Below are 16,346 nucleotides of genomic sequence, written 5' to 3'. Positions count from 1 at the left end.
GAAGAGAGAGAGCGAGAGAGAGAGAGAGAGAGAGAGAGAGAGAGAGAGAGAGAGGAGGTATGGAGATTCAGTTGATAGACAGAAAAGAGCAGTGGTGTACTTAAGTAAAAATACTTTAAAGTATTACTTATTTTTTGGGGTATCTGTACTTTACTTTACTTTGCTATTTATATTTTCTTTTTTAAAGAAAATAATGTACTTTTTACATTTTGAATGCTTAGCAGGACAGGAAAATGGTCCAATTCACGCACTTATCAAGAGAACATCCCTGGTCATCCCTACTACCTCTGATCTGGAGGACTCACCAAACACAAATGCTTCGTTTGTAAATTATGTCTGCATGTTGTAGTGTGCTCCTGGCTATCCATAAATTATAAAAACAAGACAATTTTGCCATCTGGTTTGCCTAATATAAGAAATTTGAAATGATTTATACTTGTACTTTTACTTTTGACACTTAAGTAAATTTTTGCAATTACATTTACTTTTGATACTTAAGTATATTTAAAACCAAATACTTTTAGACTTTTACTCAAGTAGCATTTTACTGGGTGACTTTCACTTTTACTTGAGTCATTTTCTATTAGGGTATCTTTACTTTTACTCAAGTACGACAATTGGGTACTTTTCCCACCACTGGTAAAGAGAATGCGTGTTGTGTGTGTCAGAGAGAGAGCAAGAGAGAAAGGAAGAGAGAGAAATAGAGAGCAAGAGCTTCAGAGAAAGTGTGAGCATGTCACATGTACAGCTTTCCTAAGGGACCTTGGTTGGTTACATCATTCTGGCTCACTCATTGGACTGGACAGGTGATGGGACGTTGAGGGATGACGCCATGATTATATATTTAATTCACTTGGCTGTGGCACCACGTACAGCATTGTACTGGCAGCGTAAGCAGAGAAACTGACAGAGACGAAGAGAATGATATAGTGAGGAAGAAGGAGGGTGAGAAGACAGGGAGGTGTACACTGTGCCTATTGCTAACACCTCATACTGTATATTTAAGAGGAATAGAGAGTTAAAGATAGAACATTATTTTCTTAAATTATCGGGTATTGTTCCTACCCAGCATTCCCCGAAACACACACCCCACACCCCCAACTGCAGGTCACGATAGTTTTCCTAGCCACTGTGCTTCTACATCTGCATTGCTTGCTCTTTGGGGTTTTAGGCTGGGTATCTGTAAAGCACTTTGTGACAACTGCTGATGTAAAAGGGGGTTTATAAAATAAATATGCTTGAATTAGATTTTCACACCCAGAGGGTATCATTAAACAGGAATGTATCTATCACGTTTATCACATTTATCCCAATTTATCCCATCCCATAATGTGGGCTATAACAACACAACAATACGCACTGCTCCTGATGTTGTGAAAGCAATTATTAAAATCATATGGAACAACGACTGGTGAATCTATAGGTCTTTCTTTAATTTATTTATTAGAGATTAACAAAGCATGCACTTTACACCCAGCCCATTCCTAAACAGGCATAAATTCTGGAAGACATTTATAGCCTGTTTGGTTTGCCTAGAAATGCCTTGAGACCGATAGAGTGCTGTATCTAGGTCGATTTAATTTGGATGCTTCATCTTCTGAGCTGCTAGTTTATTGGCACTATCAACAATGTGGAAAGTTACGAGTGTATTTTATCGGATCTGTTCGATTAGTGCTCGGGCAATAAACACAGACACACACAAAAGCATGAACGCACGTACACACAAGCGCACACACACCATCCGCACGCGCACATGCACACACACACTACTAAGACATGTGATTAGCTGATTTGGCAATAAAAGCCTGTTTCTTTTTTTGCTGTAGTGTAGCGGCCAGGTGATGTATTAGTGATGTAATTGGCTTTGAATACAGAGAGGCTTGCGTTGCTAGAGGACAGCACGCTCCATTTGTTCTGCCACTTACATGCTGACTAGACCGGGCACGCGCGTGCGCCATTGCATGCATGTTGATTTTGTCCATCCACACCAGAAGCGATCAGGACACACAGGTTGAAATATCAAAACGAACTCTGAACCAACTATATTAATTAACATTCATGCAAATTTAGCTAGCTAGCTTGCTGTTGTCCTGGGATATAAACATTGGGTTGTTATTTTACCTGAAATGCACAAGGTCCTCTACTTCGACAATTAATCTACAGATAAAAGGGGAAACCTAGTTAGTTTCTAGTAATCTCTCCTCCTTCAGTCTTCTTTGACTTTATATTGCAGTTGGCAACCAACTTTAAGGTGTATTACCACCACCAACTGGACTGGAGTGTGGACCTCAGTTCATCTTTCAATCACCCACGTGGGTGTATGCTCGTAAAATCCAATGAGGAGATGGGAGAGGCAGAACTTGCAGCGCGTCAAGCGGCAAAAATAGAACCAAGTTCTATTTTAGCGCCTGGCTACGCAGACGCTCGTTGACGCGAGCATGCAGTTTGGATGAAATTATTGAATAACATGTATGTGTAAATGTATTTTGCAACGCTCGTGCACGTAACGCGAGTGGTGTGGTCAGCATGTTACTCTTCAGCTCCACTAAACGCATCATGTTGCTGTCGTGTTTTACCTGCTACACAGAGCATTGTTTTGAGAGCGGAGACCTGAGTAAGTACAATAGCTTTAGTCCAGTTTTTCGCAGGTACTCATTAAATCTGCAATATGTAACTTTTTGGGTGACCTTACCAAATTTACAAGAGTTATAGATGAGTTATAGATCTAGAAAGCAAGTCTAAGAAGTGGTAGATCTGTTCTACAGTATGTGCGCTATTTCTGTGCTTCCCGTTCTTAAGTTTTGTTTTTGTCTTTTACTTTCAAAAAGCTGAAAATACAACATTTTGGGTTATTGGAAATATATTTCACAACAGTTTCAATGGTACAAGGATTCTCTATGCTTGTTTTGTCACATAAACTGAAATTAGGCAAATTATTTGCATTTTTGCAACCAGGAAATGGCAGAGTGATTTCTGCATAATGCACCTTTAAACTGTTGCTAGTGGTTGTACTAAATTATCCTGTAATTTCCCAAGTTGCTTTTGTTTACATTGTGAACCTAGCTAGTCAATGTAGCTAGCTAGCTAGTAGTAGTAGCTTCTTGTGACGTCATTATTTAAATTCACATGATAGAATGAATGCGCGCGTCAGCAATCGAGAATTTAACCTTGCCGATTCTTGAGCTTGGATGCTGCCATTGGACGTGATGCAACGTGAGCTTTCATTGATTTCAAAGGAAGCCTTTCCTCAATGGCTGATGGCATTGGCTATAGTAGGGCCGTAATACATTATCTGTTCTGCTCTGTCTGTGCTAGGGTGCACTGAACCCAATGCTACGCTTTATAAGTGTTATATCAAGCGGTGCTACTACCCTAACAGTCCACTGTGAAAATATATTTGGGCCCTCAACCATGTGAAAATTATAGACTTTCTATTTACAAATGTGTGATTACTGATCTAAGGTCATGTGGAGAAGGGTTGAAAAGCCACAAGCCAGACATTTTGTAATGGAGTTTTGTGTTTGGAAGAAGAGGAGAGATGTGTAAAAGAGGACGGTAAGTATAGTTTGGAGAAGGTATAGGTACATATTTTATATATGCCATTTAGAAGACACTTTTATTCAAAGTGACTTACAGTCATGCATGCATAAACACATTTCACGTATGGGTGGGCCCGGGAAACAAACCCACAATCCCGGTGCTACAAGAGCCATGCGCTACCAACTGAGCCATACAGGACAACATACAGGACCACATACAGGACCACATACAGGACCAGGCAGGCATGTATGTAGACACTCACCTGGGGATCCCAGCAGAACCTGGACTACGTCATCATACAGGATCAGGTTGGCAGGCCGCTGGGGGAGCAGGTAGAGGCTGACTGACGCATACACTAAGAGAGAGAGCAAGAGAGAGAGCGAGAGAGAGAGAGGAAAAGGGAGAGAGAGAGAGAGAAACAAAACAAGCAGAGTTAGTTATGACAGATCAATCATCAATCAGACAGACACCGGTCTCTGTTGACTGCTGTTTTGTCCCCCCCCAAGTCATAACAACACAACGTTTATCAAACATGAAGAGACAGTCATGACCTAGATTGCTCCCTTCACAAAGTGTTTCCATCTGACCTACAGTGGGGAAAAAAAGTATTTAGTCAGCCACCAATTGTGCAAGTTCTCCCACTTAAAAAGATGAGAGAGGCCTGTCATTTTCATCATAGGTACACGTCAACTATGACAGACAAATTGAGAAAAAAAAATCCAGAAAATCACATTGTAGGATTTTTAATGAATTTATTTGCAAATTATGGTGGAAAATAAGTATTTGGTCACCTACAAACAAGCAAGATTTCTGGCTCTCACAGACCTGTAACTTCTTCTTTAAGAGGCTCCTCTGTCCTCCACTCGTTACCTGTATTAATGGCACCTGTTTGAACTTGTTATCAGTATAAAAGACACCTGTCCACAACCTCAAACAGTCACACTCCAAACTCCACTATGGTCAAGACCAAAGAGCTGTCAAAGGACACCAGAAACAAAATTGTAGACCTGCACCAGGCTGGGAAGACTGAATCTGCAATAGGTAAGCAGCTTGGTTTGAAGAAATCAACTGTGGGAGCAATTATTAGGAAATGGAAGACATACAAGACCACTGATAATCTCCCTCGATCTGGGGCTCCACGCAAGATCTCACCCCGTGGGGTCAAAATGATCACAGGAACGGTGAGCAAAAATCCCAGAACCACACGGGGGGACCTAGTGAATGACCTGCAGAGAGCTGGGACCAAAGTAACAAAGCCTACCATCAGTAACACACTACTCCGCCAGGGACTCAAATCCTGCATTGCCAGACGTGTCCCCCTGCTTAAGCCAGTACATGTCCAGGCCCGTCTGAAGTTTGGGAGAATGTCATATGGTCAGATGAAACCAAAATATAACTTTTTTGGTAAAAACTCAACTCATCGTGTTTGGAGGACAAAGAATGCTGAGTTGCATCCAAAGAACACCATACCTACTGTGAAGCATGGGGGTGGAAACTTCATGCTTTGGGGCTGTTTTTCTGCAAAGGGACCAGGACGACTGATCCGTGTAAAGGAAAGAATGAATGGGGCCATGTATCGTGAGATTTTGAGTTAAAACCTCCTTCCATCAGCAAGGGCATTGAAGATGAAACGTGGCTGGGTCTTTTAGCATGACAATGATCCCAAACACACCTCCCGGGCAACGAAGGAGTGGCTTCGTAAGAAGCATTTCAAGGTCCTGGAGTGGCCTAGCCTCCAGCCTAGTCTCCAGATCTCAACCCCATAGAAAATCTTTGGAGGGAGTTGAAAGTCCGTGTTGCCCAGCGACAGCCCCAAAACATCACTGCTCTAGAGGAGATCTGCATGGAGGAATGGGCCAAAATACCAGCAACAGTGTGTGAAAACCTTGTGAAGACTTACAGAAAACGTTTGACCTGTGTCATTGCCAACAAAGGGTATATAACAAAGTATTGAGAAACTTTTGTTATTGACCAAATACTTATTTTCCACCATAATTTGCAAATAAATTCATAAAAAATCCTACAATGTGATTTTCTGGATTTTTTTTTTCTCATTTTGTCTGTCATAGTTGACATGTACCTATGATGAAAATTACAGGCCTCTCTCATATTTTTAAGTGGGAGAACTTGCACAATTGGTGGCTGACTAAATACTTTTTTTCCCCACTGTAGATTGCTCCCTTCACAAAGTGTTTCCAACAATACAGCCAGCGTGGGGTTATATAAAAGAAACCAGGCCACCTCATTCCTCAGCGGTCCACAGAGTATACTATATACGTGTGGTGAGGAAATCCTAGTGCATCCCACCTAAGAGTTCCCTCCCTGACAGGCAGACTGAAAGGAGTGTGTGTGTGTGTCTCTACTCTCCACTAGGGGAGTAGAGACAGGTAATGAGCAATAACCGTCTCTGTTCGTTGACATCTTTGAAAGAGGGATTGTGACAAGGCGTTGAAATCCACCCAGAGCGAAAGCGCTCAGGATAGATTCAAAACACTCTTGACATTAACAAGCCTCTCTATCCTTTCGCTTTTGTGTTCAGGGGGCGTGGAAGGATGTGTGCTGTCTTTACACTCCTGACAGGTGTATGCTTTGCCTGATCAGGAGAGTTACATGTATTGGATTATATCTCGAGAGGGTGTAGACTAAACAACCAGCACTATTCTGTGAAACCTATGACCTGTCTCTGTTTGTTGTCAGGTATTAGCATTAGGTATAAGCGAGGTATTAAGTAGAGCATGGGTTCTCAAACGTTTTGACTCAGGCCCCCCTTCCAGCATTGGGGAACATCCCGCACCGCGTATATATTTCTATGGGTACAAGCACTATTCACACCCCTCTTGTTGGTGGAGAAAACATTTAGCAGGTTTAAAGCTTATTTTCTGCCATTCTATACATTTTACCATGGGATGGAGGCTTTTTTTGTTGCCATTTTAACACTAGAACCACTAAAGCAGTCATTTGGACTGCTCATTAATAAAAAATATATATATTACTCTGCCATTTGTTAAGTCATAACACAGTGTTGTTGTTATAATCTTAATATCACAAACAGAACTGAAGTTATAATCAGTTTTAAGAGGGCATGTCATTTTTTAAATGGTTTTCCCCTATTGCCCCTCCTTCTCCCGACAGTAGGTTTTGCTCCACTCCTTCTCCCGACATTTGAAAGTGCCGTGCCCAGTTGATAATCACCCCGATAATGAACCTAAACTATACTGAAGAAAAATATAAACACAACATGCAACAATTTCAAAGATTTTACTGAATTACAGTTCATATAAGGAAATCAGTCAATTGAAATAAATTCATTAGGCCCTATCTATGGATTTCCCATGACTGAGCAGGGTCGCAGCCATGGGTAGGCCTGGGAGGGCATAGACCCACCCACTTGGGAGCCAGGCCCACCCACTGGGTAGCCAGGCCCAGCCAATCAGAATGAGTTTTTCCCCACAAAGGCTTTATTACAGACAAATATACTCCTCAGTTTCATCAGCTGTCCGGGCGACTGGTCTCAGACAATTCCGCAGTTGAAGAAGCTGGATGTGGAGGTCCTGGGCTGGCGTGGTTACACGTGATCTGCGGTTGTGAGGCCAGTTGGACGTACTGCCAAATTCTCTAAAACAACGTTGGAGGCAGCTTATGGTAGAGAACTGAACATTAAATTATCTGGCAACAGCTCTGGCGACATTCCTGCAGTCAGCATGCCAATTGCACACTCCCTCAAAACTTGAGACATTGTGTTGTATGACAAAACTGCACATTTTACAGTGGCCTTTTATTGTCCCCAGCACAAGGTGCACCTGTGTAATGATCATGCTGTTTAATCAGCTTCTTAATATGCCACACCTGTCAGGTGGATGGATTATCTTGGCAAAGGATAAATGATCACTAACAAGGATGTAAACAAATGTGTGCACAAAATTGGAGAAAAAATAAGCTTTTTGTGCGTATGAAACATGGGACCAATGTTACGGGCCAATTATCACACAAAATGTATGGGATACCTTTCTTTGGAGAAAGCATTTCACGGGATCGCTTCATTTCGAGAGACCATGCGTTACCTCCATTTTAATGACAAAGAAACTAGAACGTGATGCCTGGAAATTCGCCATGGTATCTGACATTTGGAACAAGTTTGTACAGAACAGCAAGCACTGACAATAATTGACTACTTTTTTACTGCTGTCATATAGATACTTCTATTCATTATAATGCCATTATTGCTTTTGTTCAGATTTTCACTATTTACCAAGCACACTTGATGAACTTGATAAAAAGCACATTATAATGATGTTTAGGATACTGGTGTTTTCATAATTTGACTGTGGGTCTTGCTGACCATGCGTCTTTGTGGTTGGGGTATTTTTTTTATTTTGTTGTTATAAAAAGAAGCGGTTACCGTGTTCCAACACATATGCTTTCTCTTTTATAGTTGTAACAAAGGTACTCCACAAAAAATAAATTGATTGAACACTTGACTGTTGGTGTTTTTAGTTGTTAAACTAACTAACTTCTTTTTTTTTATAAAAAGAATGTTGCAGTCAGAATGACTGCTCATTAGCTTGAGGGGGGGGTCCTTCGAGGCCCAGCGGTTCTAGTGTTAAAGCTAATTTCCTGCAATTCAATACATTTATGTGTGTTCATGTGATATTTGAGTGACTCAAACATTACAACAAAATCAATGGGAAAAAAAACTTGCTAAAAAACATTAGCTGACCTGGACATTTCTGAGTTACAAATAGCTCTCTGCAATGACAAGAGGAAAACTGCTGATGCACTAACCAATTTCAAAATTGCACCTTGTGCATTCTAAACTCAGCAAAAAAAGAAACGTCCTCTCACTGTCAATTGCGTTTATTTTCAGCAAACTTAACATGTGTAAATATCTGTATGAACATAACAAGATTCAACAACTGAGACATAAACTGAACAAGTTCCACAGACATGTGACTAACAGAAATTGAATAATGTGTCTCTGAACAAAGGGGGGGGGGGGGTGTCAAAATCAAAAGTAACAGTCAGTATCTGGTGTGGCCAGTGCCCACCAGCTGCATTAAGTACTGCAGTGCATCTCCTCCTCATGGACTGCACCAGATTTGCCAGTTCTTGCTGTGAGATGTTACCCCACTCTTCCACCAAGGCACCTGCAAGTTCCCAGACATTTCTGGGGGGAATGGCCCTAGCCCTCACCCTCCAATCCAACAGGTCCCAGACGTGCTCAATGGGATTGAGATCCGGGCTCTTCGCTGGCCATGGCAGAACACTGACATTCCAGTCTTGCAGGAAATCAAGCACAGAACGAGCAGTATGGCTGGTGGCATTGTCATGCTGGAGGGTCATGTCAGGATGAGCCTGCAGGAAGGGTCCCACATGAGGGAGGAGGAAGTCTTCCCTGTAACGCACAGCGTTGAGATTGCCTGCAATGACAACAAGCTCAGTCCGATGATGCTGTGACACACCGCCCCAGACTATGACGGACCCTCCACCTCGATCCCGCTCCAGAGTACAAGCCTCGGTGTAACGCTCATTCCTTCAACGATAAACGCGAATCTGACCATCACCCGTGGTGAGACAAAACTGTGACTCGTCAGTGAAGAGCACTTTTTGCCAGTCCTGTCTGGTCCAGCAACGGTGGGTTTGTGCCCATAGGCGATGTTGTTGCCGGTGATGTCTGGTAAGGACCTGCCTTACAACAGGCCTACAAGCCCTCAGTCCAGCCTCTCTCAGCTTATTGCGGACAGTCTGAGCACTGATGGAGGGATTGGGCGTTCCTGGTGTAACTCGGGCACTTGTTGTTGCCATCCTGTACCTGTCCTGCAGGTGTGATGTTTGGATGTACCGATCCTGTGCAGGTATTGTTACACGTGGTCTGCCACTGCGAGGACGATCAGCTGTCCGTCCTGTCTCCCTGTAGCGCTGTCTTAGGCGTCTCACAGTACGGACATTGCAATTTATTGCCCTGGCCACATCTGCAGTCCTCATGCCTCCTTGCAGCATGCCTAAGGCACGGTCACTCAGATGAGCAGGGACCCTGGGCATCTTTCTTTTGGTGTTTTTCAGTCAGTAGAAAGGACTCTTTAGTGTCCTAAGTTTTCATAACTGTGACCTTAATTGCCTACCGTCTGTTAGCTGTTAGTGTCTTAACGACCGTTCCACAGGTGCATGTACATTAATTGTTTATGGTTCATTGAACAAGCATGGGAAACAGTGTTTAAACCCTTTACAATGAAGATCTGTGAAGTTATTTTGATTTTTTACAAATTATCTTTGAAAGACAGGGTCCTGAAAAAGGGACGTTTCTTTTTTTGCTGAGTTTACTATCACAACATTCAGGAGTAAGTTGAAAGCCGGACTGAGTTTTGGGGGGCCCCTCGCGCCCCACAGTTTGGGAACCACTGAAGTAGAGTAAGGTTATTGAATGGCATTCAATACTTGGCTCAGCGTCAGCAGAAATTACAACTAAACTCTGTGGCATTTGGGCATTGTTTTCTCCAGAATGTTTTTTCCCCCATCTGTCTCTAGGAATCTGACTATACCCACTGACCAGTATAGCCTAGGGCTGTCTGGACCATCTGAAGCTGTAGCAAGTGCTGGCTACTCTCCAGGACACATTAGCATGGTGGCTGGAGTAAGCTGCAGTGCCCTGTGCCTATCTACCCTGGTTTAACCAGACTGAACCCTGAACGCATCATTGAATACAAGTGTTCAGTCTGGGTTAAACAGGCTAATGCCCATCTGTTATTGAGAAGAATCAGGGTGCTACTGCTACTGATGTACCCCCTGAGGTATAAGCCTGTGTGTATAATTCAGCAGAGACATCATGTACTCAAGGACTCAAAACATAACATTAATCAAGCTTTTTGTGCATTTTTTCATTGCACAGATCCTCACAGTAAAACCAAGTGCACACTCATCTGCATCAGTCAATTGGTATACAGTTGTCATTTGCTTGATACATTATCATTATTTATTTTATTGGATGCACAATATATCTACAGCTTGGTAAGATATATACTGTGTATTGTATGTTAAATGCTGATCATTCCATAAAGGGAAAGCTTTGTGTGCAGATGTCTGTATTGAAGTCACTGTGGTTTAGAAGGAGAGTCGATGCAGCATGCAGTGTTTACACCGTTCCCTGCAGCTTGAATTATTAAGCTGTATAGGTATGCTCTGTGTGTGGGTGGATGCTTTCCAGGAGCTAAGAGCTACAGTTAGAGTGAGACTGGCAGGTTACGCCACCCCAGGTTCATAGATGGTGCTTTAACTGAGAGAACTGGGAAATTCGCCCCTTTCGCCCACACACACACACAGATCGCAAACGCACACACGCACAGAGAGATCACACACGCACACACAAACAGGCAGGCATATCCCACAGTGTTTAATATTCTCCACCATGGGAAGCAGAGAAAAGGGAAGGTGACTGCTTGTCAGACCAGAGCATATACAGCATTAGGCCTGAGGCACAGATAGGGGGAAAGACAAGAGCCAGATCTAGAGCCAGAAAAGACTGTGTGACAGAGGGAGAAAAAAGGGTGAATTTGACACAGGGGAGAAGGGAAAGGGGATGGGGAGGAAAGTGAGAGAGAGAGAGAGAGAGAGAGAGAGAGAGGAGGATCCACATTAGGGGAAAGAGAGACAAGACACCTGCCTCCTAGACACCAGTTTTATCATCCACCCTTCAGTTCAGGTTCGGCCCCCTGACTTCAGCTGAATCAACCAGAGCTGTGAGCGAGCAACACCTAGTCTCGCTGCACAATGAAACATATCAGCGATGGCGATGAGTCATCCATCCCTGGGACTTGCATGACAACCACAGATTATAGAAGGGCTGGAGGGGACGGCCTAGCCGGGCTGTAGGACACTGCGGCTTTCAAAATAGACATTTGTCTCTCTTAGACCGACGATAATAAAATACGAGAGGAGAATAGATGGGCAAACATAGTCAGTGACGAACAGAACACTACTGACGGAGACTGGGAAGGCGTTTTAGGTTTGAAAGCATAAGGGACAAAGGATGCAGGGCCGACCCACATCCTCTCTCAGTTTGTTGAGTCATGGTTATAGTACGTTAACAGTTTACACATAGTTATTGATTAACTTATGTTCACACACATACGGTAGTTATTGTGATAGGGACAGAAAAGCTGTATATCTCCAGCCTGGTCCCAGATCTGTTTGTGCGGTCTTGCCAAATCCTACCCTATGATAGCGACCATATGAGTTGACTATATAAACAGATCTGGGACCAGGCTAGCATCTCTCTTTGGATTTCTGCAATGTCATAATGGTTTAAGTGTCTATAAAGTTTGTGAAATGCAAACAGACCGAGTGGATTCTCATTATCACAATCATCAAAGACATGATTCTGTTCTGTTGTCAGCACTCTGCAGCCCTCTCCAATTTCCATGCAGTGCCTTATTAAAATGGCTCAGGAATTTATATGGATATACTGTAATTAAATTAAATAGGATTATAGTATAGACCTATAGAGAATAAATATATTATGAAATATATTCCAAATGAAGTTCATTTAATCAATCCAGTTCACTTCAGAATGACTTCAGTGATTCCAGAATCCATGGAAACGTAATTGGGGTAATAGGCAGGGCCCAGGGGGATAACTTGGGGACATTGAAGTTTGTCTATTTCTGTATACCCATAATTACAATGCTAAGTCTGCTGACAGTGTGTGTGCTCTGTGGAGAGAACTTGTTGACAGAGACAACAATGGCTGGGGAACAAATGCAGGCATGAAATGGAAGAGCAATTAAAAAGGGTTTGTGAAAATGAGAAACACAAAAAGAGAAAGAAAAAAGACAAGAAAGAGGTTTACCACTTGGATGAACATTGTTTCTCATTCAATCATTATGACCATCCAGTGCCAGTCAAAAGTTTGGACACCTACTCATTCAAGGGTTTTTCTTTATTTTGACTATTTTCTACATTGTAGAATAATAGTGAAGACATCAAAACTATGAAATAACACATATGGAATCATGTAGTAACCAAAAAAAAGTGTTAAACACATCAAAATATATTTTATATTTGAGATTCTTCAAAGTAGCCACCCTTTGCCTTGATGACAGCTTTGCACACTCTTGGTATTCTCTCAACCAGCTTCATGAGGTAGTCATCTGGAATGCATTTAAATTAACAGGAGTGCCTTATTAAAAGTTAATTTGTGGAATTTATTTCCTTTTTAATGCGTTTGAGCCAATCAGTTGTGTTGTGACAAGGTAGGGGGGTATACAGAAGATACCCCTATTTGGTAAAAGACCAAGTCCATATTATGTCAAGAACAGCTCAAATAAGCAAAGCGAAATGACAGTTCATCATTACTTTAAGACATGAAGGTCAGTCAATACGGAACATTGCAAGAACTTTGAAAGTTTCTTCAAGTGCAGTCGCAAAAACCTTCAAGCGCTATGATGAAACTGGCTCTCATGAGGACCGCCACAGGAAAGGAAGACCCAGGGTTACCTCTGCTGCAGAGGATAAGTTCATTAGAGTTACCAGCCTCAGAAATCAGCAAATTAACTGCACATCAGATTGCAGCCCAAATAAATGCTTCACAGAGCTCAAATAAAAGACACATCTCAACATCAACTGTTCAGAGGAGACTGCGTGAATCAGTCCTTCATGGTTGAATTGCTGCAAAGAAACCACTTCTAAAGGACACCAATAATAAGAAGAGATTTGCTTTGGCCAAGAAACACGAGCAATGGACATTAGACCGGTGGAAATGTGTCCTTTGGTCTGATGAGTCCAAATTTGAGATTTTTGGTTCCAACCGCCGTGTCTTTGTGAGACGCAGAGTAAGTGAACGGATGATCTCCGCATGTGTGGTTCCCACCGTGAAGCATGGAGGAGGAGGTGTGATGGTGTGGGGGTGCTTTGCTGGTGACACTGTCTGTGATTTATTTAGAATTCAAGGCACACTTAACCACCATGGCTACCACAGCATTCTGCAGCGATACACCATCCCACCTGGTTTGTGCTTAGTGGGACTTTCATTTGTTTTTCCAACAGGACAATGACCCAACACACCTCCAGGCTGTGTAAGGGCTATTTGACCAAGAAGGAGAGTGATGGAGTGCTGCATCAGATGACCTGGCCACAATCATCTGACCTCAACCCAATTGAGATGGTTTGGGATGAGTTGGACCGCAGAGTGAAGGAAAAGTAGCCAACAAGTGCTCAGCAAATGTGGGAACTCCTTCAAGACTGTTGGAAAAGCATTCCATGTGACTACCACATGAAGATGGTTATGAGAATGCCAAGAGTGTGCAAAGCTGTCATCAAGGCAAGAGTGTGCAAAGCAGTAATCAAGGCAAAGGGTGGCTACTTTGAAGAATCTAAAATATAAAATATATTTGATTTGTTTAACACTTTTTTGGTTACTACATGATTCCATATGTGTTATTTCATAGCTATGATGTCTTCACTATTATTCTACAATGTATAAAATAGTTTAAAAATAAAAACCCTTGAATGAGTAGGTGTGTCCAAACTTTGACTGGTACTGTATGTCATTGAATGTAGGCTACAGTATCAGAGAGTGCAGGTAAAAAAGCGTTAGATCAAAAAGGTGCTGCGGTTGGAATAATGGAGGAAAGAGCTACAGTAATGCTCCATCCCTTCTGAAGCAGCTCTCTGCCCGCAAATGAATGGCAGTTAAAAGCTTATTGGCCTTTTAAAAGCTTGGAGGTCTCAGAGAGACTATCAACAAGAAATGTGTGCTGGATCAATCCGCCTGGCTGTTCGAGTGACAACAGATGCTTTCAGAACATTATCAACTCAAACGGCATGAGGGATGAAATACGACGATGGAAACCACAGGAAATATTCCCACCACCGTCTAAGGCATGGAGCCAGATCAGTGAAGGGATCAAACAGGGGTAGGGACTATTCTGTTTCAATTCAGTAAGGAAACTTACATTCCAATGCCAACTTTCTATTCCAATACTAACTGAAATGGAATGAAACTTTACTTCCTGAATTAACTAAATTTATAATGTAATTGACCCCAACCCTGGGATCAGAGGTTGGGGTGCCCTTACAATACACACTGCTTAATTTGTAAATAGGGAGGTCCCGGAACACATAGTGAGCATGAGTGGGGGCGTTATCCGGGGGCCTCTGAGGTACCGGAAGAGAAAAAAAGTGACAAACACAACATAGCAGGGCAGCAGGCAGACTAAACAGCCAATTAGCCTACTATCTATGGTGGTGAAATGGACAGCGCTCTCCAAGGTGCTGATTAATTAAAAGCATTTTAGACGTCACTGCAGAACACCCCACATACTCGAGTATAGCTGTGGGGCTTACACAAGTCCGAATTTCTTATAGCCTAATTTTCAAGACATCAATGTATAGCAAAATAAAATTACGTCACTGCAAAACACCCGCCAAAAACATATGCACACATACTCAGCTGTGGAGCTTACAAGACCCGAAAGTCATATAACTTTCAAGAAATCAATGTAGCAGTAGAACAAATATCACAATATTGGAATATATACATATATATATATATATCACAATAAAATAAATCAATGTAGGCTACAGCAAAACACACATATGAGAATACATAGGCCTCCTGCCTCTGTGATAATATGAAGCACATACTCAGATTAACTTCACAGTACAGAACAAGTTTGTAAAGGAAAAATATGTTCCTACCTTAGTTTTCAAAATCAACCACAATGACTCTCCCCTTGTCAAGTCCATTTAACTCCTGACAATTAATTTCTTGCTCAAAGCCATGACGTTTATACTCCTTGTAAGGCTGTTCGGAAGACTCTGGCTGTAGTGTCTATTTTATTTTCTCATTTTGAGTGTTAACTATAAACCTGGGAACCCTCTTTAACCTTGTCTACAATGCTTGCTGCCACCAAATGCACCTTGGTTCGGGTATGTTGAAAAACGGAGTGCCCTTTGTTGTTTGTTTACATCAGAGGCAGAGGACGTTACTGTACATTCCACCTACTCTTTTACTAATTTAATCCCTCCAGTCTTTTCTAGACCCAAGCTCCCTATGTTTTTGCATGTTGTACATCCCAGCTTTGAATTTTGCATGACAAGCCAGGGGTTATACGTTTGCTTGTTCTCGAACTGAGCTTCCGTCCAAATTGAACCTGCTCCGAACACTTTATCGGTGGATTCACTGTCCCCCATCCCCTCCCCAGCTCCCCGTCCCCCTCTCCTGCCGAGTCTGACTCGCTAGTACACCTACTAGCTAGTTTAGGTGCCGGTGGTGGTGCTGAACTGGCGGGATTAGCAGCGCTGCTACCTAAGGCATCCCCATCAGGAGCAGTTTTCCCCTCACTCCTCTCATCTGGCACTGACAGTTCTCCGGCTCGTTTCGGGTTCGATTCACCATCTTTCTCTTGATTGTTGGACTTAAAAATGTAATCAAACAATTAATAAATCATGCCGTGAGAGGTGCCGGATCCTGTTCCAAATTAAGCACAGACTATAAATTAAGTATAACTATAAGAAATGTAAGACCTGTCAAATACATTATATCCAGCTCAGGGCTCCAGCTATGCATTTGGTTTGCTAACTTGATAGCTAAGTGGCTAGATGTCAAGATCAAGCTTCTTGGTTACAGCAGAGACATTCAATCCACTCCTGGATCAAGATTTCTGTTGCCTAAATAGTTTTGTAATAATATAAACTCAGCAAAAAAAGAAACGTCCCATTTTCAGGACCCTGTCTTTCAAAGATAATTTGTAAAAATCAAAATAACTTCACAGATCTTCATTGTAAAGGGTTTAAACACTGTTTCCCATGCTTGA

General features: G+C 42.3%; 1 protein-coding gene across 1 annotated transcript in view; it reads right to left on the bottom strand.

The window, feature by feature from the left end:
* Positions 1-16,346, bottom strand: part of LOC121569720 (protein FAM171A2) — an 82,444-nt gene that overhangs the window by 35,367 nt on the left and 30,731 nt on the right. The window contains exon 3 of the mRNA XM_041880871.1: positions 3,803-3,895. Within this exon, the coding sequence (XP_041736805.1) occupies positions 3,803-3,895 (93 nt within the window). The remainder of the gene's footprint in view (positions 1-3,802; positions 3,896-16,346) is intronic.

This window comes from Coregonus clupeaformis, chromosome 7, assembly GCF_020615455.1.
Source record: "Coregonus clupeaformis isolate EN_2021a chromosome 7, ASM2061545v1, whole genome shotgun sequence".
NCBI lineage: Eukaryota > Metazoa > Chordata > Actinopteri > Salmoniformes > Salmonidae > Coregonus > Coregonus clupeaformis.
This window is presented reverse-complemented; position numbering and strand designations above follow the sequence as displayed.